The sequence below is a fragment of the Mobula hypostoma genome, chromosome 10 (genome assembly GCF_963921235.1).
Source record: "Mobula hypostoma chromosome 10, sMobHyp1.1, whole genome shotgun sequence".
Classification (NCBI taxonomy): Eukaryota; Metazoa; Chordata; class Chondrichthyes; order Myliobatiformes; family Myliobatidae; genus Mobula; species Mobula hypostoma.
Window position 1 is genome coordinate 110537421 of NC_086106.1, and position 22983 is coordinate 110560403.

General features: G+C 42.2%; 1 protein-coding gene across 3 annotated transcripts in view; it reads left to right on the forward strand.

The window, feature by feature from the left end:
- Positions 1 to 22983, forward strand: part of nexmifb (neurite extension and migration factor b) — a 299468-nt gene that overhangs the window by 270830 nt on the left and 5655 nt on the right. For all 3 annotated transcript variants that reach the window (XM_063061034.1, XM_063061035.1, XM_063061036.1), the window contains one exon: positions 6140 to 11612. In XM_063061034.1, the coding sequence (XP_062917104.1) occupies positions 6140 to 10437 (4298 nt within the window). In that variant the 3' untranslated portion in view covers positions 10438 to 11612. The remainder of the gene's footprint in view (positions 1 to 6139; positions 11613 to 22983) is intronic.

Below are 22983 nucleotides of genomic sequence, written 5' to 3' on the forward strand. Positions count from 1 at the left end.
TGGCAGCCCATTCCACGCACTCACCACTCTCTGCGTAAAAAACTTACCCCTGGCATCTCCTCTGTACCTACTCCCCAGCACCTTAAAACTATGCCCTCCCGTGCTAGCCATTTCAGCCCTGGGAAAACAGTCTCTGACTATCCACATGATCAATGCCTCTCATCATCTTATACACCTCTATCAGGTCACCTCTCATCCTCCGTCGCTCCAAGGAGAAAAGGCCAAGTTCACTCATCCTATTCTCATAAGGCATGCTCTCCAATCCAGGTGACAGCCTTGCATATCTCCTGTGCACCCTTTCTATGGTTTCCACATCCTTCCTGTAGTGAGACAACCAAAACTGAGCACAGTATTTCAAGTGGGGTCTGACCAGGGTCCTATATAGCTGCAACATTACCTCTCTGCTCCTAAATTCAATTCCACAATTGATGAAGGCCAATACACCACACGCCTTCTTAATCACAGAGTCAACTTGCGCAGCAACTTGGAGTGTCCTATGGACTCGGACTCCAAGATCCCTCTGATCCTCCACACTGCCAAGAGACTTACCATTAATACTATATTCTGCCATCATATTTGACCTACCAATATGAACCACCTCACATTTATCTGGGTTGAACTCCATCTGCCACTTCTCAGCCCAGCTTTGCATCCTATTGATGTCCCGCTGTAACCTTTGACAGCCCTCCACACTATCCACAGCACCTCCAACCTCTTTGTGTCATAAACAAACTTACTAACCCATCCCTCCACTTCCTCATCCAGGTCATTTATAAAAATCACGAAGAGAAGGGGTCCCAGAACAGATCCCTGAGGCACACCACTGGTCACTGACCTCCATGCAGAATATGACCTTTCTATAACCACTCTTTGCCTTCCGTGGGCAAGCCAATTCTGGATCCACAAAGCAATGTCCCCTAGGATTCCAAGCCTCCTTACTTTCTCAATAAGCCTTGCATGGGGTACCTTATCAAATGCCTTGCTGAAATCCATATACACTACATCTACTGCTCTACCTTCATCAATGTGTTTAGTCACATCCTCAAAAAATTCAGTAAGGCTCGTAAGGCATGACCTGCCTTTGACAAAGCTATGCTGACTATTCCTAATCATATTATGCTTCTCCAAATGTTCATAAATCCTGCCTCTCAGGATCTTTTCCATCAACTTACCAACCACTGAAGTAAGACTCACTGGTCTATAAATTCCTGGACTATCTCTACTCCCTTTCTTGAATAAGGGAACAACATCCACAACCCTCCCATCCTCCAGAACCTCTCCCGTCCCCATTGATGATGCAAAGATCATTGCCAGAGGCTCAGCAATCTCCTCACTGGCTTCCCACAGTAGCCTGGGGTACACCTTCTCCAGTCCTAGAGACTTATCCAACTTGATGCTTTCCAAAAGCTCCAGCACATCCTTTTTCTTTTTTTTTGTAATTTATTTTTTACTGAAATTCATCATCAAACATGCATTTCCATAAGATGTATTTCAGATACTGTGCATATATATCATATAGTCATATTTGTCACAAATCACCACATATTATTTATCTGAGGTATACACTTATAGAAAGGAGAGGAAAGAAAGAACAATCGAAAGAAGAAAACTATGTACAGAGTAGGGAGTGATTTTTGTTTACAACATGTTCATTGACTTGTGAGAATAAAATCAGGCCTATGAGGTGTTATGTAGTTAAACCATTTTTTCCAGTATGAATAAAATTGTTCCAACTTATGATTAACAGATGCTGTTATCTTCTCCATTTTGTAAATGTCCATTGTAATTTCCATCCATACATTTAAAGTTGGGCTTACCTGTGATAACCATTTCCTGGTAAGGGTCTTTTTACCAGCCAGCAGCAGTATATTCATTAAATATTTATCTCTTTTCAACCATTCTTGAGGTACATACCCAAAATATATGGTCTTACTCTCTAAGGGTATTTCGCATTTAAAGATGTCTTGTAGGGCATTATGTATCCAACTCCAATAGTCTTTGATAACGGGGCATTCCCAGAAAATATGATAATGGTTTGCATTTTGATTTCCACAATTTCTCCAGCAAGCAGGGAGATATACTATTATAATATACTATTATAATGGGATTTCTGAGAGGGTGTAATAAAATATCTTATTAAGTTTTTCCACCCGAACTCCCTCCATTTCTGTGAACCGGTACACTTCCATTGATACCTCCATATTATTGTCCAGTCTTCCTCAGATATTATTACCCCTCCTTCCTTCTCCCATTTTGCTTAAATGTATGAAGTCAAATGTGTTTTAAGATTTGACAAACCCTTATAAACACTTGAAATTATTCTACTACCATTGTCTGAATTATATGCTTTTCTAAATAGCTCTATCAGACATGTACTTGCCTTGGTTACATTTTTAACCGTCCTATTAACATACTGTTGCATCTGTAATACTGGTAAAAGTCTTGTTTTTCTAATAAGTGTTTCTCTTTGAGCATTTCAAAACTGAACAGTGTTCCTTCTTTCATTATATTGCAAATAGCTGTTATTTCTTTAGCTGTCCAGTCCTTAAATCTAGCATCCAGTTTATTTGACGTAAAATCCGAGTCATATGCACACCTTTTAAGAATTGCAATGTCTCTCTCTAGTTTATTTTCTTTTATATTAGTTTTCCATATTTTAAGAGTCCACGCATCCTTTTTCTTAATCTCTATATGCCCAAGCTTTTCATTCCTCTATAAGTCATCCCTACAATTGCAAAGGTCCTTTTCCATAGTGAATACTGAAGCGAAGTATTCATTAGGTACCTCAGCTATCTCCTCTGGTTCCATACACACTTTTCCCCTGTCACACTTGATTGGTCCTATTCTCTCACATTTTAAGCTCATGCTCTTCACATACTTGTAGAATGTCTTGGGGTTTTCTTTAATCCTGCTCGCCAAGGCCATCTCATGGCCCCTTCTGGCTCTCCTAATTTCATTCTTAATCTCTTCCTGCTAGCCTTATAATCTTCTAGATCTCTATCATTACCGAGTTTTTTGAACCTTTCGTAAGCTTTTCTTTTCTTCTTGACTGGATTTTCAACAGCCTTTGTACACCACGGTTCCTGTACCCTAACATCCTTTCCCTGTCTCACTGGAACGTACCTATGCAGAATGCCACGCAAATATCCCCTGAACATTTGCCACATTTCTGCCGTACACTTCCCTGAGAACAACTGCTCCCAACTTATGTTTCCAAGTTCCTCCCTGATGGCTTCATATTTCCCCTTACTCCAATTAAACGCTTTCCCAACTTGTCTGTTCCTATCCCACTCCAATGCTATGGTAAAGGAGATAGAATTGAGATCACTATCAACAAAATGCACTCCCATTGAGAGATCTGACACCTGACCAGGTTCATTTTCCAATACCAGATCAAGTGCAGCCTCTCCTCTTGTGGGCTTATCTACATATTGTGTCAAGAAACCTTCTTCAATACACTTAACAAACTCCACCCCATCTAAACCCCTTGCTCTAGGGAGATGCCAGTCAATATTTGGGAAATTAAAATCTCCCATCACAACACCATTCCAGAATCTGTCTCCCTATCTGCTCCTCGGCTCTTTCTCTCCAATCCTGCTGAAGGGTTTCGGCCTGAAACGTCAACTGTACTTTTTTTCCATGGGTGCTGCCTGGCCTGCTGAGTTCCTCCAGCATTTTATGTGTGTTTCTCAGATTTCCAGCTTCTGCAGATTTTCTCGTTTATGGAAATTAATGAACAGTCTACGTTTCGAGCCGAGACCCTTCATCAGGGTCTTTCCTTCTGATTTTTTAAAAGAGAAAACCACCCTTAAAATAAATTTAATAATTGTATCCCATTTTTTTAAAAAAACACCTTTTCCCTTAATTTAGTTCTTTCCCTAGTCTGAGGTAAAGCATTATTGGATCTTTCAGGTGATACATTCTTTTAGAGGTCAGCGAAGAGAAGCTTCAAGAAACATGTAAGAATGTCAGATAATAAGAACTGATATTGAGGTTTAAATAGAAAACATGCAGTAATATATTGGTGCCATGTAGACTGATGTGCTCCCTGATCTCTGAAGTGCCACTTCCTTGATAAACCTCATGGCTGTGAATCATATATTCCACTACCTTGTGCAGTGACAAAGTGGACAAGATTACTGTCTTATCCTTAAGTTGCTTTGACCCTCATTCCAAAATGAGGGGATTCTTGGCCATGAATTTGGAGCCTTGCACTGTACCAAAAATAGCATTTGAATGTTTGTGCATTTAATATTTAGGAAAAAAAATGGGGAGTATTTAAAACACAATAAAATCTGCAGATGCTGGAAACCCAAAGCAACATTCACGAGATGCTGGAGGAACTTAGCAGGTCAGGCAGCATCTATGGAAAATAGTGAACAGTCGATGTCTTGGGCCGAGACCCTTCTTCAGGACTGAGAGGGAAGGGGGAAATGCCTAAATTAAAAGGTGGTGGGGGGAGGGGAAAGAGGCTACCTGAAAGGTGGTAGTTGGGAAAGGTCAAGTTCTGGAGAAGAGAGAATCTGATAGGAGAGGCGACTGGACAATAGGAGAAAAGGAAGGAAGAAGGGACCCAGAGGGAAGTAATAGAAGTGAGGAATAGAGGAAAGGTGGGATGGTGGGGGTGGGGGAATTTTGTTCACCAGAAGGATCAGGTTGGAAGCTACCCAGGTGGAATATAAGGTGTTGCTCCTCCACCCTGAGGGTGACCTCATCTTGACACAAGAGGAGGTCATGGATCGACATGTCGGAATGGGAACGGGAATGGGAATCGGAATTAAAGCAGCTATAATTAATTTATGGTTACATTTTAGTAAGTTTCAGTAGTTGCCTGTTACTTCCAATATATACATAGATGATCATATTGTAACTGAATGGTGTCATTAAACAAATGGCCACTTACTTCCTGCAGGAGATATTGAGAATTGCTTTTAATTATAATATTAATTCATAGCATTTAAATCTCTTACTTTTTGTGCACCTAAGTTCCTATCTCCACATCAATAACAGAAACTGCCTATGTAGACTTGACATGCTCTAATTACACTTGTTCCCATTGAAAGCCTGGCAGTAGCCATAAATAGAATAATGCAGTCATTGTATGACAGGTTTACAGTGGGGAGTCTGCATCTGTACGTATGAACTTAGAGTAGGAATATAAAAATAACTACATTTGAGTTCAAAATGGGAACTGGATTTTTGTCATGTGCTCTGGTCCAAATATCTAATGGCTTCCTATACCAGTTCACTTGGACACCACACTTGGCTTTGACGGAACAGCTGCATAACTGTACAATATTCACCAGTAAAACATTTAAGAAAGTCCATCTGTATATATCCCGTATCTACAACTCAGTGCTCCAGTCTTTTTATCAGTAATATTCATCCTTACCCCAGCAACACCACAGTCAGGAGCATATCATTTAAGTATCCAGCTAATGCAGCTTCCTATTTAGAATTGAGCAGGATAATTTCTAGTGCAAACCTAACATTTATGGGCAAAATCTTCAAAATGCCTGTTTGTTCCTCGATTTCCTGTTCCTGTGCAAACTCGCTTCACCTGAAGATTGCATGTTCAATCATCTAGATAATATATAGAAACAATAATATACATCGATAAGAATTGTCAACAGACAAAGGTCAGCTGAATTAACATTCTAGTCGAGCCTTGTTGTGGTTGTAAAGTAGATTCTAATCTGAAATATCAGAGTTTACATTCATAGTTACTTAGGTATGACTCTTTCAAAACATTGATTATTTTCCTTTTGCCCCAGTGTCAGATTTTAATGAAATATTAATTAACAAATTAAATGAATGAATAATTTTTGGAATAATGCTGAATTGGGGCCAAGATGAAAGCTAAGCTATAACTGTAATCATAATGAGATTTTCAAGTTGTGCCATATCCTTTCAATTTCAATAGAAGTAATTGTGATCTGATAGGAATAATAAATTCCTTATGGTGGCCACCTCAGTTCCCTTACGCCAAAATAATTCCTCTTGGTTCAAATTGAAAACATTTGTGTATAATTTTTATCTCTCTCTATTCATGCATTTTAAATTATTCATCTGCATAGCCTTAGAAGAGAACTGGAGTGCTGTATGTTAACATTGTTTAGCCTTTTCTCTTTCCATTTAGAATCATGTGGAGCAGGGAAAATTCTGAAGTCTTACAGCGCGGCAGATGCCGCCGTTACCTTATCATCTTTCACTTCACCAAAAGAAAATGAACTTGGCCACAGGGTGTTACCTTTACCTACTTCAAAAGAGGGCAGCACATTGGACCCGCCCTCTCCTCTGAGACTAGCTGATGTGCCTGAACATACTTCAAATGATTCCTCTGCACATGCCATTTCCCTTACATCTTGTGTTACAAAGGGTGTGAGTTACTTGTCCGTACCAGAAGATTCTGACAAAGCCCCATTGAGGTATACGGAGCCGAAAGGCATTTCATTGCTGTCTGATGATTGTTTGATGCAACAGAGCAGAACCTGTTTGGGCTGCTTCATTGAATCGAAAGAAAGCATTGATGCAGAGCCTGGAATAAGCATGAAGATAGGTGACATGAACAGGGATTGTGACACCTGTTCCGTCTCCGATATAGGGATTCAGTGCATGAGTACAGGAGAAAGTGGAAGATATGGGGATCAGCTGCTTTCAGACCAACTGCTAAGCTTTACTGTGCACAAGTCTAGGACTACAGACAAAAGAGATGTGGAGAAATCTGACAGTGAGTCAGAAGATATTACTCAGAAACATTACTATGAAGGATTACTGCTGGACAAATGCAATGGAGAGGAAGCTTTACTATCAAATCCCAGTCAGGACTGGGCTTACTTTGAGTCTTTTATTAGTGAAAGCAAAATAGAACTGCTTGACCTGTGCTCCAAAAATGAGCTTTCCGTCAATCTTTTTGCGGAGGAAGAAGTGGACAATTACATGTTTGATGATGAATCGACTCTCAGCAGTGATGTCTGCTCTTTAAAGATTAGGTACGAATCTTTTCAAGACAATGTCAGAGAAAAGACAAACGCACTTCAGGAAGAGGCACAGTTGAGCTTTTTTCCTAACGTCATTTCAAACTGCACAAAAAAGGAAGGCAAAGCCTCTGTAAAAATGAATTTAGACGCATCACAAATCAAATCTGATGAGATTGATATCTGGGATGATAAGGACCAACCGGAAGAGAGATCGGGATTGCAGAAGTACAGTAGCACTGTGGACGTAAAGCTTTATGCAACTTCTAAGAGAAATCATTTCTTTGAAGCAAATCATTCAGTCGAAGATTCGGGAGAGTACAGCGATGATAGTTATGGAACAGATTCCTCGTATGACACCCTCAAATGCAGCCTGGATAGCACAGGGTATCTCTCGAGACAAAATGCAAATTGCTCTGGGCAACTAAATTATGCACTGCGTGCCAAAAGGAAAGTGCGGTATAGTGATGACTACCTGTATGATGTTGACTCCATAGAAAACGAAAAGGTTTCGGGGAAGAAAGAATGGGTAGCAGATGGTCCGAAGAAAGAGGACGATGATGAATGGTGTCCGCGAAAGCGTCGAAAATCAGCTCGGAGGGGACCGCCCGTTATTATTAAATATATAATAATTAATAGATTCAAAGGTCAAAAGGATATGCGAGTAAAAGTAAGTAAAATCGATGCCAGCGAGACAAGTGTTTGTCTAACCGAAGAAGCATTAGGTAAATATGAAAAACTTGCCCCTTTAAAGGAATTCTGGCTCCAAAGACAACCTGAACGAGTGTTGTCAGTGCCTACTGAGAGAAGGAAAAGGTTGCGTTTAAATAGCTCAGTATCTGATGTGTTTCTTTCTCATCCTGCCAAGAGGAAAAGCAAACCGTTTGCGAGCAGGCACCGGGCTCGGAGGGTTCGGCTTGAGCTAGGCCCCAACAAGCAGATTGCGTGCTCCTTCGACCCACTTGAAACCCAGATGCTGACTCACGCAGGAAGGGAAGAGGTGGCCTTTGTAGACTCTCAGACATTTGCGATTGAAATCCCTAGCTGTGAAAATGGCTTCTGCTCCACCAACATTACGTCAGGGACAGCTTCAATGAGAGGCAAACCACAAGGGAAGTTTGAGAACAGAGTAAAGGAGAAGGGGCGTCTAAAGAGATTAAAGTTAAAGGCAGAGGCCAAACTGAGAAACACCAGCAAAAAGCACAAGGTGGAAGTAAATGACGACACTGAGGCAATGACAAATGCGAGAGAGATGGATTCAGCTGTAAAGAGACAGAATAGTTCAGGTAACCTCCTGGCTGATTCTATTCATTGTGCTCCAGACAACACCCATTCATCTAAGTTGTGCCATGCAAAGGCTGCTGCTAAGAATTCTTCATTCTCACCAGCCACCTGCTCATCTGACAAGACTGTGCCATCTGCCAATGCTGCAGCTACTATGCAAGTAATCCCTGGGGGGTATTTGCAGACGTTGCTGGAGGCATCTGATTCCATCAGCCACAATGGGCTCTCTTACTTCCCGAATCATTCAGTGGTTGCCTCCAAGGAGCAGGGCCATTTCAACCCCGCGAACTTGACACAGAGCTGCGTTCTGTCCCCGCCCTCTGAATCCGAGCAGCAGCAGTCCCCTCTTTACCAGCAGGAAGCGCCGTGCTTCGAAAAGTTGTGGCATGCAAAACAGGAGTATTCAGCCGTCAGAGCGCCCGCCATTCTGCCGATGAGCCTGGATGGTGCAGTATCACTGCCGGCAGAGGCTGCCAGCCTTTCAGGAACCATTACTGATACCTATCAACAAATAGATATGCACAGTGACGGGCTTGTACTTAGCAAAAATTATTCCCACAGCCAGCCACTGCAGTCAAATACCAGCTATCAATCATGCATAATAGAAGACAGTGATGGCAATTTTCAGCTCCATCGAGATTCAGTAGCTACAGATGACACCAGGCTCATCAGTTTTGATTCAGTGGGTTCTTTGTCAGCAAGCTCCAATAATTTTAGCTCTTTAAGTTTGAAGTCATGTGAAAATGATGGCGAGGATGATATGAGTGATGACTTCTTAGCTCATTGCAGCCCCAAGCTGGTAATTCAGCAAAGCATCGACGAAGTTGCCCCTCTGAAGGAATCCGCAGACCTCCTTGACATCTCAAACTTTACCCCCGACCGGTTCAGGCAGGTGACACTGTCTGAGATTTCCCCGCCGATAACCCCCGATCTCTCACCTGGAATAGTGGGGCCAGAGGTCAAAACGTTAGGCAAACCCAAAGACTTTCAGGAACATGTTCAAGCTCTTCTTGGAGAGCCTATTGAAATGAAGTGGGGTACAGTATCGCAGCCACACAATCAGTCAACTGAGGCTTTTATCCTGAATAATCAACAGTTTCAGTTTCACTCCTTTAATAACGAAGATACCTGTGAGCTGACTCAAAAGGATGCATTTGATAAACAAGCTGGTGTGGTGAAATTAAATAATAGCAGAGGACAAAAACCTAAAAGGAAAAGTACCTCCAGTAAACATGTGAGCCCAAACCAAAGCTCAAGTCCAAAAGGTGCGAAAAAACCAAGGAAGCCAAAATCTGCTAAAGCTGCAGAGAAAACTCAAAGCAGAAATAATTTGCGTCAGAATCCTGGGACTTCCAAAACTCCCAAAAAATCGAGTGGTGCCACACACTCTAAAAGGAACGATCAGGTGCAGCTGCCTACTGCCAATGCCAAGTCATTGGATGCTCTCATTAGTAAAAACAACATATCCCCTTGTGTCCAGTTGCTAAACGAGTCCTTTCCACAATGTGGTCCTACAGCTGTGCGGGGTAGAAAACAAACTGGGGGTAACTGTACCTGGCCTTTGAGCAAAAAGGCTGGTGAAGGTTGGGCTGGGCACAGTGTTACCAACAGTAACAACTTGTTAGTTGACGATCAGAGGGAATTTGAAGAACCAAGTAATATACTTTCTAACATTGCCTCTGGAATGGCTGAAGTCCAGCGTTTTATGATGGCTTCTATTGAACCAATATGGAGTCCTGGAAGCCATAACATTGTCTCAGCTTCATGCCAGTCTGTTGAGGCAAATAGCCTGAAGTGGAAAACCTTGAATATTTTGGGTGGTACCACGTCAGAATCGAAAAGGAAATCAAATAGTTCATTGCCTGTGAAAAACCGGAGAGCAACAGCCAAGGCCTTATGTAATAAAAATCCTGCAAAATGCACAGTTCCTCATACTGCACCAACTGGTCCGAGCAATGAATTTAATTTCAGCTCTGGTATACGAAGTGGCATTTTTGACAGAAGCTCTGACACTTCAAGTATTCCTGCCAGTAATGGCCCCATCCACAAAAAAATGTACCGTCACAAAGCAACATTAAAATTGTCAGGAGATGAAAAGATTAAGATAAAGAGAGCAGAGCGTGAACAGCAGCACAAGAACCCATTTGTGACAGCCTCTCTTGAAAAACTGAGGTAATACATCAGCACAGTGGCTGTGATGCACCCTTTACATTCCCAGCACCTTCTACGCCCAGGCACTGCCCCTTATTTTCCCCCTTTTTAAGCACGAATTGCATGCAAGAGGCAGTTTCTCCCCACCCCCTACCCCCTTTGCAAAAGGAATGATTTGCATGAAAACTCCTAGAATGGCAAACTTAATTATGAAATAACTTTTGTTCTGACTTGGCTGTGGCACAATTAACACAGTTGCTATTAGTACTGTTATTTCACTTCAGTTTTTTTTTCCATAATCCTTAACAACGTTTTAGTAGACTACATTTTCTACAGCTGCTGCAAAAAAAAAAATTGAAACCCTTTGAACCATGGAATAAATTATTTGGTTTTCCTGCAGCAAAAATGGCTGCAGTTTGCTCTCAGTAAAAATGGGGCCTTTGAGTTTACCTGTGTTTGAAGAAGATTTTTGTTTCCAGCAAAAACAGTTGTGAACACATTTAGTGTTCGTCAGGATAATGTTTCACAAAAGAAGAATTGTTCAGAGGCCTTGTCAGTGATCAAACAAAAATGGAATTGCTGGAGTTACAAGAGATGTAATTATTGTGTATCTTGCAGAATTCAGTACCTTTAGTAAGAGTCCAGGTTCTGTGCTCTTAAAGAGAGATAGAACACCTTTGCTTCACCAGTGTTGATGTACAATAACACATGCACTACTTGCAAAAATCTGTGCCAAACCATGAACAAGTGTAAAGATAATTTTATGACAGTAGGAACATTACAACTTTGATCTTAATTTTTTTCTTTATATATGTTTTTAAAAAAGAGAGGGAAATAAAAGACAAATTGAACTTATTATTCCAGTAATTTTATGGCAAGTCCCTTGAAGCACCTGCAGCTCACTGTGGATTATGACACCTCAATGATCACCAAAACACTGACGGCTAACACGTTCTGCAGTGGTTCCACTTTGCCAAATATGCTTACCTCATCTGCTTGGCAACACGCAAACTCACTCTGGGGAGTCTAGATGGAATTAACTGGTTTGTGTTCAATCTGAGCTTTACCGAAAACTCGAGTATGGGGTATTTACTATGCTTGGACCAAGTCTGAGAAAAGAGGGAAGTCCCGTCCGTGTACTGAATGGATATATTCTTACCGTGTGATGATGGTCATGATGGATAATTGGAGTTCACTAAGGTAAGTGCTTTGATAAATTAGTGATGTTTATTTTAAAAGAAGCCCAAAATACTTCACATAATTATTCTAATGGTAATTAATGTCATAAACTCCAAGGAAAGTAAATTCTAAAAGAGGATGTTGAAAAGCTAGTTGAAGTTGGTGAGATGGCTGACCATGATTCACTACCTTCAAAGAGTTCAGTCATTCAGGGAAATCAAAATATTTCAGAGTATTTTCAATGTATCGGATTACAAAATTGTACTAAATATCTACCCACTGCTGATTTAAATAGTCTATACTGGTCTTTGTACCTGAGGTGATTTTGTGACTTAGATGATTACAATGACAAATATGTAAACAAGCGAGGGAAGACTTAGAGAGTGCATTGTGAAAGTTATTGGTAAATTGCCTGTTTAAGTTGAATTCCACAAAACTAGAAAACACAAACACTAGGTGTTGAGTGGCCATATGTTACTCTGTCTTTAAACAGTTACTGAGAAGCTAGATTTAGGAAGATATTTAGCCCCTTGTGGCCCCACCTTCATTGTCCGACTCTAAAGCTGGTCAGTTCAGAATGTTATGTTGTTCCTCTCCATTCCTTGTGGCACATCCTTGCTATTTGCTTAGTATTTTGTCTGTTCTTTACAAGGCCGAGTTTCTAACTCAATGGTTAACTTAGCACAGATGGAAAGCATGCAAGGAGCCGGCTGGTTCTTGAACCTGGGACCACTTGCCTCGAAGTCTGGTTTTGATGCCACTGCACCACCAGCTGGCAAGTTCTGAATGTGGCCTTGAGCAAATCCATTCCTACAGCCATCAGCTATGATCTTATCCCATGTTTCGGAGTTCCCTTCTCAAACATGTTTCTTGTCTTCCTTTGAAAATTTGCTCAAATTATATTTTCATAAATCACATTTTATTAATTAATACCCCTATTATTTTCTTTGTCCTTACATGGTGTGGTGGTTGTCCACGGTGTTGAACAATGACAACAGGAAACCTGTGGCGGGAGAGTTTTTAGAGCAGAAAAGCTGTTGCACTGGGGCAGTTCCACTCTCCTCTGATACGAGTGGTTGTCATATCTGGGGTCTTCCTTGGTTGCAGTGGATGACTATGACTTCTGTGCCTCCTCATGCCCTTCACTTTCCACAGAGCGTGACAGAAACACCTTCCTGGCTCTTGGATCTCGCTGTAAATCGCATCCATCCAGTCCGCTGCAGCTCACTTTACATGCACTAGCCCCACTGGCCACACTCACCTGCCTGGCGAAGCGTGGCCGCCGTTACATGCAAGCAGCTACTGGGAGCCACAGGTGTTCCTTTAAGAAGTGTTCGCAACATTTATATGTGGCAGGAGTACTGTGTTGACCTTTCTATTTGATTTATCTTCCCTAGCAGAAGAAAGTTGGGGAACTGACGTTTTTGGGCTCGAATGTTAGCAGTTAGATGGACCAAATGGGCTTTACTATCATCTCCATTTGACCTTGTGTAGTTGCCGTTGTGAATCAATCTCTGAATTGAACTTGATACATTTTCTGCTAGAATGTACCCTTCGGGAAGATGAAGCTGCTACACAAGGAATGAGTCTTGTAGTAAATCATTATGGGACAACATTCATAGATATAATGAATTTTAGAATTTGGGGAGCACAGAGGCGGCTGTTTGGACCAACAAGTCTACTTTATCTTTCTGCGCAAACCATCCAGTAGGATCATCCCCAGCTCAGGGGTTCAGAATCAGAATCAGGTATATTATCACCGGCATGTGTCGTGAAACTCGTTAACTTAGCAGCAGCAGTTCAATGCAGTACATAATATAGAAGAAAGAAAAAATAATAATAAATAAATAAATACGTATATTGAATAGACTAAAAATTGTGCAAAAAATAGAAATAATATATATTAAAAAAGGGAGGTAGTGTTCAAGGGCTCGATGTCCATTTAGGAATTGGATGGCAAAGGGACCTTTCTATTAACCAGACTGGGAACCCCCGCCCTAGCTCTTTTCTGATGACAATTACTTGCCCATGTTTTCTGCTTTTGGCAATCAATTCCAGGTTATGATGCTTGCAGTGTGGAAATGTTGAACAGTACAGCATAGGAATGACCATATTGCACTGAGCTAATTAAGATAATGATGCCTAATTAAATTAATCCCTTCTGCCTGCACATGCCCCATAGCCCTCCATTTTCTGGATGCTTATGTGCTTATCTAAAAGCATCTTTACCAGCCCTGTTGTATTTGCCTTCACCAACACTCAGCATAGTACATTCTAGGCACCCACCACGCTCTGTGTAAAAATGGAAACTTACCCCACACATCTCCTTTGAACTTTCTCTCTCTCGTCTTAAATGTGTGCCCCTACTATTAGACCTTTTGATCCTGGGAAATGATGGTGGCTGGCTGTCTATGCCTCTCATAATTTAATAAACTTCTCTGCGGTCTCCATTACACTGATCTCAATGGAATGAAGCTGCCTATCTCTCAACTGTGCTTGGTCAAGACATTACTCACTGAGTATCAGGTCTTTTCTCAGATTTCACTACCAGATTCCTCCGTCTCTGTGGACAACAGCACTGCCTGTCTGCACTGGAAACCTTACCTGCAGCTCATTCACTTAAGTATCTGATAGGTTTAATTTTCCTCCCCCGTTGCTGCTCAGAGTGGCTGATTATTCAACTTCAGAAGCTGACTGGCTTATTCATTCTCATTTAGAGATTAAACTTGGTAACCGTTACGATCCAACGAGCCTGCACTGCCCAATTACACCCAGGTGACCAATTAACCTACTAACTGGTACGTCTTTGGAAAATGGGAGGAAACGGGAGCACCCGGAGGAAACCTATGTGGTCACAGAGAGAGAATACAAACTCCTTACTGACAATGGCGGGAATTGAACCTGGGCTGCTGATGCTGCAATAGCGTTAGACTAACCGCTGCTCTACTGTGCCCCCTTGTGACAGGCTTCATGCCTATCAGCCCAGATTCAGATTTATTCATCACATGTACATCGAGACGTACAGTGAACTGTGCCATTTGCATGAACAACCAACACACCCAAGGGTGTGCTGGGGGACAGCCTGCAAGTGTCGCCACACATTCCAGAGGCACCATAGCCTGCCCACAATGTTCAGCAGATCAAAACAAGCAGCAAAAATGACAACAGCAGAACAAAACAAGAAAACAACAGCAAAGTAAACCCCTTTCCTTCCCTCCCACACACAGGCACAGACTGACTCCAACCCCAGTACAGGCTACTTCCAGGCCTCCAGTCCCTGGCCCCAGACTCTCGGACTTGCAGACAGATACATTTCTCAGGTGTATTTCCCACTTGTCTCTGGATATTGTGGTACCCTTAAATCCTGGCCCTATTTTGCTTCTGCTCTTCAATCCCTCCAGTAGTTCCTCCGCCACTAGCTTCTGGCCACACCTTACTGTGAACCTGGAGGCAAGCTTAATGACGCTCTGTGCTTGCTCCATCGGATCAAAGTTAATTTTCTGTAACTGCAGGTCTTCTGGTCGCATTCCTGCTTCCCCATTTTGCGTTCACCACCAGAATGTATGCATTCTGGCAACTATGAACCACGATGGCTACGAAAGTTGAGTTTCCCCAGTATCCATTCCCAAGTGCAATTGGCTGCCTCTCTGGACTGAGCTAGTTCTCTTTCTGCATTTCTATCATTTCACGTGTTATGCACTCTCAGACCTCTGGTCTCCAATTTCCAGCATTCCTCAATGACTCAGGGATGATAGGGGCAGCCACCATCCCAGGCTTGATTCCTAATTGCATATAGTAAGCTTACAGTACACTTTGGGTGGGACCATGAGTTAAAGGTGAAAGGTAAAATGTTTAAGGGGAACATGAGGGGAAACCATCACTCAGAGGGTCATGAGAGCTGCCAGCAAGCTCGATTTCAATGCTTAAGACAAGTTTGGATAGGTGTATGGTTCAGGTGCAAGACAATGGGACTAGGCAGTTCAAATGGTTTGGCACAGACTAGATGGGCTGAAGGGCCTGTTTCTGTGCTGTACTTATCTGACTTTCCCTCAGTGCCTCCTTTGGCATCTTCCAAAGGCTGTCAAGGCATTCATCGCTACTTCACGTGCAGTAGCCATTTCGTACCATTCTGTGAAGTAATTTTGCCAACCTCCTTCCCATCCACCCTGCTTCATCAGTACTGTGTCTGTGAAGTCTGCCAGTGATCAGCTGTCATTGTGTCCCCCCTGAAATGTTTTTTCACTTGTGAGGAAAGCCTTCATCACTCATGAGCTTATGGCAGATGACTTCATTACCAGGGCTGAGTAGCCAGCTCCTTCCCTTATGTATTCCCTCCTCGGCTGGCAATCCCTCTGCCACCTGTTTGCCCAGACTGTTGAGGTGTAGAGATGTGGATAACACAGAGAAAATGATGGAGGATCTCAGCAGGTCAGGCAGCATCTATGAAAATGAATAAATGGTCGACGTTTTGGGCCAAGACCCTTCATCAAGACTAGAAAGGAAGGGGGAAGGTGCCAAAATAAAAAGGGGGGGAGGAGGAGGAAAAGTTAGAAGGTGATCGGTGAAGCCAGGTAGGCGGTGGGGGGGGGGGAGCGCGGGATGAAGTATGAAGCTGGGAAGTGACGGGTGAAAAAGATGTTGGATCAAGGGAAGTCAAAGCTAATGTAAAAAAAGAGGGGGCATTAAAAAAAGATGTTGAATCCTCGTGTGTCTAAGATGTTGAATCCTTGTGGGTTGAGTTAAGAAAACTCAAGGGTAAAAGGACCCTGTTGCCGTTATATACAGGCCTCCCAACAATGGTTGGGATGTGGACCACAGTTTACAACAGGAAATAGGAAGCGTGTGTCAAAAGGGCAATGTTAAGATAGTCATGAGAGATTTCAACATGCAGGTCAATTGGGAAAATCAGTTTGGTAATAAATCTCAAAAGAGTGAGTTTGTTGAATGCCTACAAGATGGCTTTTTAGAGCAGTTTGTCATTGAGCCTACAAGGGGATCAGCAATACTAGATTGGGTGATAGGTAATGAACCAGAGGCAATAAGGGAGCTTAAGGTAAAAGAGACTCAGGTGCCAGTGACCACAATATGATTGAACTCAACTTGAAATTTGATAGGGAGAAAGTAAAGTCTGATGTAGCGGTATTTCAGTGGAGTAAAGGAAATTACAGTGATGTGAGAGAGGAGTTGGCCAAAGTAAATTGGAGGGAGTTGATGGCAGGGATAACAGCAGAGCAGCAATGGCATGTGTTTCTGGGAAAAATGAGGAAGGTACAGGACAGACGTATCCCAAAAATGAAGAAATACTCAAATGGCAAAATAGTACAACCGTGGCTGACAAGGGAAGTCAAAGCTATTGTAAAAGCAACAGAGAGAACATACAACAAAGCAAAAATTAGCAGGAAGGTAGATGATTGAGAAGGTTTTAAAAACTTACAGAGAGCAACTAAAAGAATCATTAGAAGGGAAAAGATTAAATATGAAAGTAAGTTAGCAAACAATATCAAAGTGGATAGTAAGAGCTTTTTCAGGAATGTAAAAAGTAAAAGAGAGACGAAAGCGGATGTAGGACCATTAGAAAATGAGGGTGGAAAAATAATAATGGGGGATAAGGAGATGGAAGATGAACTAAATGAGTATTTTACATCAGTCTTCACTGTGGAAGACTCTCGCAGTGTGCCAGTTGCTGTAGTATGTGAAGGAACAGCAATGAGTGCAGTTACTTTTACAAGGGAGAAGGTGCTCAAAAAGCTGAAAGACCAGATGAATTGTGCCTTAGGGTTCCGAAGGAGGTACTGTTAGAGATTGTGGCGGCATTAACAATGATCTTTCAAAAATCATTAGACTCTGGCACGGTGGCAGGGGACTGGAAAATTGCAAATGTCACTCCACTGTAGCTCCCTGGTAAGCCTCAGGCTTGCTCAGCTCACTTTCGTCTAGGGCGAGCAACCTTCGGACCCGCCAAACTGGGTGATCAAGTCTGTGTGGATGCTGTGTGATGTACCCCACCCCGCCAAATAACAGACAATACACCATATGCGATTAAATGATTACACTTTATAGATCTTACTGGAACAATGTAATTAATAGAGATAAAAATATAAAAGGAAAATAAAAGGCGCCAAACTTATCAAAGTTCAACCACTTCGTGCACAACCGTTGGAGCTCAATTAATGGAGTCCTCTTTCCACCATTCGATCCCCTCCGACCCCCTCGACCCACCGCCTGGAACCAACCACAGTGGTCGACCAGAGCGTGCCCAGCACGTCCAGTCCTCTTCAGTTTTCCTCCCCAAAACCCTGGGCCTCGGACTCCCACTCGGGGTCCGTCCCGTCGCCCAGCTTACAGCATCGCGTCTCCTCTCTCTCTCCCCATCCGCCTTCTGCCCCAAAGCCCGCGAGAAACAACAGCTTACAGACACACAAGGAAGAATAACATTTATCCCAATTGGTTAGCAAATGAATACAATCTTCATTATCAGTGATATAACCCTAACAAGCTGCTAGAGAGAGAACTTTCTCAGCAGTTAACATAACAATGAAGCCATTTTATTCTAACATAACAAAGAAGCCATTTAGCCTCAGCAGTAACTTAAAAGAAGAAACCCCTTACACCACTCTTTAAGAAAAGAGGAAGGCAGCAGAAAGGAAATTATAGATCAGTTAGCCTGACCTCAGTGATGTTAGAGCCAATCGTTAAGGACGAGGTGATGGAGTACTTGGTGACAGAGTACAACATAGGACAAAGTCAGTATGGTTTCCTTAAGGGAAAATCTTGCCTGACGAACCTGTTGGAATTCTTTGAGGAGATTACAAGTAGGATAGAGAAAGGGGGTGCAGTAGATGTTGTAAAATGTGTTCAGGAAAGTTTTCTAAATCAATATAGAGAGGTACCAATCAGAGAGGATGCAATATTAGATCTCCTATTAGGAAACGAGTTAGGACAGGTGACGGAGGTATGTATAGGGGAACACTTTGGTTCTGGTGATCATTACACCATTAGCTTCAACTTGATCATGGATAAAGATAGCTCTGGTCCTCGGGTTGCGGTCCTAAACTGGAAAAAGGCCAAATTTGAAGAAATGAGAAAGGATCTAAAAAGCATGGATTGGGACAGGTTGTTCTCTGGCAAGGATGTGATTGGTAAGTGGGAGGCCTTCAAAGGAGAAATTTTGAGAGTGCAGAGTTTGTATGTTCCTGTCAGGATAAAAGGCAAAGAGAATAAGAATAAGGAACCTTGGTTCTCAAGGGATATTGAAACTCTGATAAAGAAGAAGAGAGGGATGTATGACATGTATAGGAAACGGAGCAAATAAGGTGCTTGAGGATTATAAAAAGTGCAAAAAGTACTTAAGAAATTAGGAGGGCTAAAGGAAAACATGCGGTTGCTTTGGCAGTCAAGGTGGTTAATCCAAAGAGCTTCTACAGGTATATTAAGAGCAAAAGGATAGTAAGGGATAAAATTGGTCCTCTTGAAGATCAGAGTGGTTGGCTACATATGGAACTGAAAGAAATGGGGGAGATCTTAAATAGCTTTTTTTTTGTATTTACTAAGGAAACTGGCATGGAGTCAATGGAAGTAAGGCAAACAAGTGAGGTCATGGAACCTATACAGATTGAGGAGGAGGAGGTGCTTGCTATTTTGAGGCAAATCAGAGTTGATAAATCCCCAGGACCTGACAGGGTATTCCCTCAGACCTTGAAGGAGACCAGTGTTGAAATTGCAGGGACCCTGGCAGATATATTTAAAATGTCGGTATCTATGGGTGAGGTGCCGGAGGAATGGAGGATAGCTCATGTTGTTCCGTTGTTTGAAAAAGGCTGTAAAAGTAATCCGGGAAATTATAGGCCGGTAAGTTTGACATCGGTAGTAGGTAAATTATTGGAAGGAGTACTAAGAGATAGGATTTACAAGTATTTGGATAGACAGGGACTTATTAGGGAGAGTCAACATGGCTTTGTGCATGGTAGGTCTATTAGAGTTTTTCGAGGAGGTTACCAGGAAAGTGTATGAAGGGAAGGCAGTGGATGTTGTCTACGTGGACTTCAGTAAGGCCTTTGACAAGGTCCCACATGGGAGGTTAGTTAGGAAGATTCAGTTGCTAGGTATACATGGAGAGGTAGTAAATTGGATTAGACATTGGCTCAATGGAAGAAACCAGAGAGTGGTAGTGGAGGATTGCTTCTCTGAGTGGAGGCCTGTGACTAGTGATGTGCCACAGGGATCAGTGCTGGGTTCATTGTTATTTGTCATCTATATCAATGATCTGGATGGTAATGTGGTAAGTTGGATCAGCAAATTTGCTGATGATACAAAGATTGGAGGTGTAGTGGACAATGAGGAAGGTTTTCAAAGCTTGCAGAGGGATTTGGACCAGCTGGAAAAATGGGCTGAAAAATGGCAGATGGAACTTAATACAGACAAGTGTGAGGTATTGCATGTTGGAAGGACAAACCAATGTAGAACGTACAAGGCAAATGGTAGGGCACTGAGGAGTGCAGTAGAAAAGAGGGATCTGGGAATACAGATACAAAATTCCCTAAAAGTGGAATCACAGGCAGATAGGGTCGTAAAGAGAGCTTTTGTTACATTGGCCTTTATAAATCAAAGTATTGAGTATAAGACTTGGAGTGTTATGGAGAGGTTGTATAAGGCATTGGTGAGGCCGAATTTGGAGTATTATGTGCAGTTTTGGTCACCAAATTACAGGAAGGATATTAATAAGGTTGAAAGAGTGCAGAGAAGATTTACAAGGATGTTGCCGGGACTTGAGAAACTGAGTTACAGAAAAAGGTTGAATAGGTTAGGACTTTATTCCCTGCAGCGTAGAAGAATGAGGGGAGATTTGATAGAGATATATAAAATTATGATGGTTATAGATAGGGTGAATGCAAGCAGGCTTTTTCCCATGAGGCTAGAGGAGAAAAAGACCAGAGGACATGGGTTAAGGGTGAAGGGGGAAAAGTTTAAAGGGAACATTAGTGGGGGGCTTCTTCACGTAGAGAGTGGTGGGAGTGTGGAGTGAGCTGCCAGATGAAGTGGTAAATGCAGGCGCACTTTTAACATTTAAGAAAACATTGGACAGGTACATGGATGAGAGGTGTATGGAAGGATATGGTCCAGGTGCAGGTCAGTGGGACTAGGCAGAAAAATGGTTCAGCACAGCCAAGAAGGGCCAAAAGGCCTGTTTCTGTGCTGTAATGTTCTCTGGTTCTATGGTATATTTGGACTTTCAGGAGGCCTTTGATAAGGTGCTATACATGAAGCTGCTTACCAAGTTAAGAGCCCTGGATATTACAGGAAAGTTACTAATATGGTTAGAATATTGGCTGATTGGTAGGAGGCAGTGAGTGGGAATAGGATCTTTGTCTGGTTGGCTGCCAGTGACTAGTGGTGTTCTGTAGGGGTCAGTGTTGGGACCAATTCTTTTTATGCTGTATATCAATGATTTAGATGATGGAATATATAGCTTTGTTCTAAGTTTGCAGATGAAACAAAGATTGATGGAGGGGCAGGTAGTGTTGAGGAACCAGGTAGGCTGCAGACAGACTTAGATAGATGAGGAGAATGGGCAAGAAAATGGCAAATGAAATACAATGTTGGAAAATGCATGGCCGTGCACTTTGGTAGCTGAAATAAATGTGCAGACTATTTTCTAAATGGGGAGAAAATCCAAACATCTGAGATGCAAAGGGACTTGGGAGTCCTTGTGCAGAACACTCTGAAGGTTAACTTGCAGGTTGAATCGGTGGTGAGGAAGGCAAATGTGATGTTAGCATAAGTTTCAAGAGGTCTAGAATACAAGAGCAAGGATATGATAATTAGGCTGTATAAGGCACTGGTGAGGCCACACCTTGAGTATTGTGAACAGTTTTGGGCTCCTCATCTCAGAAAAGATGTGCTGGCATTGGACAGGGTCCAGAGGCAGTTCACAAGGATGATTCCGGGAATGAAAGGGTTGTCATACCTTTAATAGCTCTGGGTCTGTACTCACTGGAATTTAAAAGGATAAGGGAGGGATCTCAATGAAACTTTTCAAACGTTGAAAAGCCTAGACATGGTAGACATGGAAAGGTTGTTACCATGATGGGGGAGTTTAGGCACAGCCTCAGGATAGAGGGGCATCCATTTAAAACAGAGATGTTGACAAATTTCCTTAGCTAAAGAGTGGTGAATTTGTGGAATTTGTTACCACAGGCAGCTGTGGAGACCAGGTCATTGGGTTTATTTAAGGCAGAGGTTGATAGGTTCTTGTTTGGACATGGCATCAAAGGTTACAGGGAGAAGGTGGGTAGTGGGGCAGAGGAGGGAAAAAAGGATCAGTCATGATTGAATGGTGGACCAAACTCGATGGGCCAAATGGCCTAATTCTGCTTCTGTGTCTCATGGTCTTATAGAAAAGGCAAACAACTGGAGAAGGAAGAATCTGGTAGGGGAGGAGAGTGGACCATGGGAGAAAGGGGATGAGAAGAAATAAGAGGCCTATCCAGACAGTCAGGTTTGTATATCTTGGGTAGGAGGGATAAATGAGCAGCGTGGGGTAAAGGAACTATAAGTTTGGTGATTGTGGATGGGAAATCCCCAAAGTTAAAGTTAGTGATGGTGTGGGGTCCTTTTCAAGGGTTAAGTAAGAGGAGGTGCCTAAAAGTCGCTGGCTGACCTGAGCAAAGTAGAGGTCAGTCCACCACACTATATCGGCACCTTCTTTGTCTACAGGTTTGATGGTAAGTTTCGGATTGGTGTGGAGAGAGTGAAAGGCAGTTCAGAGAGGCTAAGGTTCAAGGAGAAGAGAGAAGTGTTGAAGTCCAGCCAGTAGATGATATAGGTTTTGTAGCCTAATTCTGGTTCCCTCCTTTGTCCTCTGGCATTTTCTTCTCTTTTGGCCATCCTCCCTTTTTCAAACCATCTCATATTTTATTGAAAAGCTGCGCCTTCCGCTACATGCCTATGTTTTAATGTCTTACACTGCTGTCTTCTCTTTTTTGTTTTACTAGACTCTTAATCAACTTTTCATCCTTGATTTTTAATGTCTTTCCTCTGACTTCTACTTTCTGCCTATCCATAAATAATCTCACACCACAAATGTATTTGCTGCCCCTCCCCTGTGCACTTCCCAACCAACCCACCAACCAAAGTTCACAGTGCTTGGTCGATCACCAATGACATGGTGGAAATTGTAGCACCATCCTTCCAACTTCGATTTGGCTGGACATAGAATGGAAAGTAGAACTTTCACCTCTTATGCTAATGTCAGCTTCCAAAGAATAATTAGTGAACATCAAATTAAAAAAATAAATGTTAATATAAGCAATGTTTTCAAGACTGAGATACATATGTGAGTGTGACCTATTGCATCACTGATGAAATCCAAAAAAAAGGTAGTGTTATGAAATTT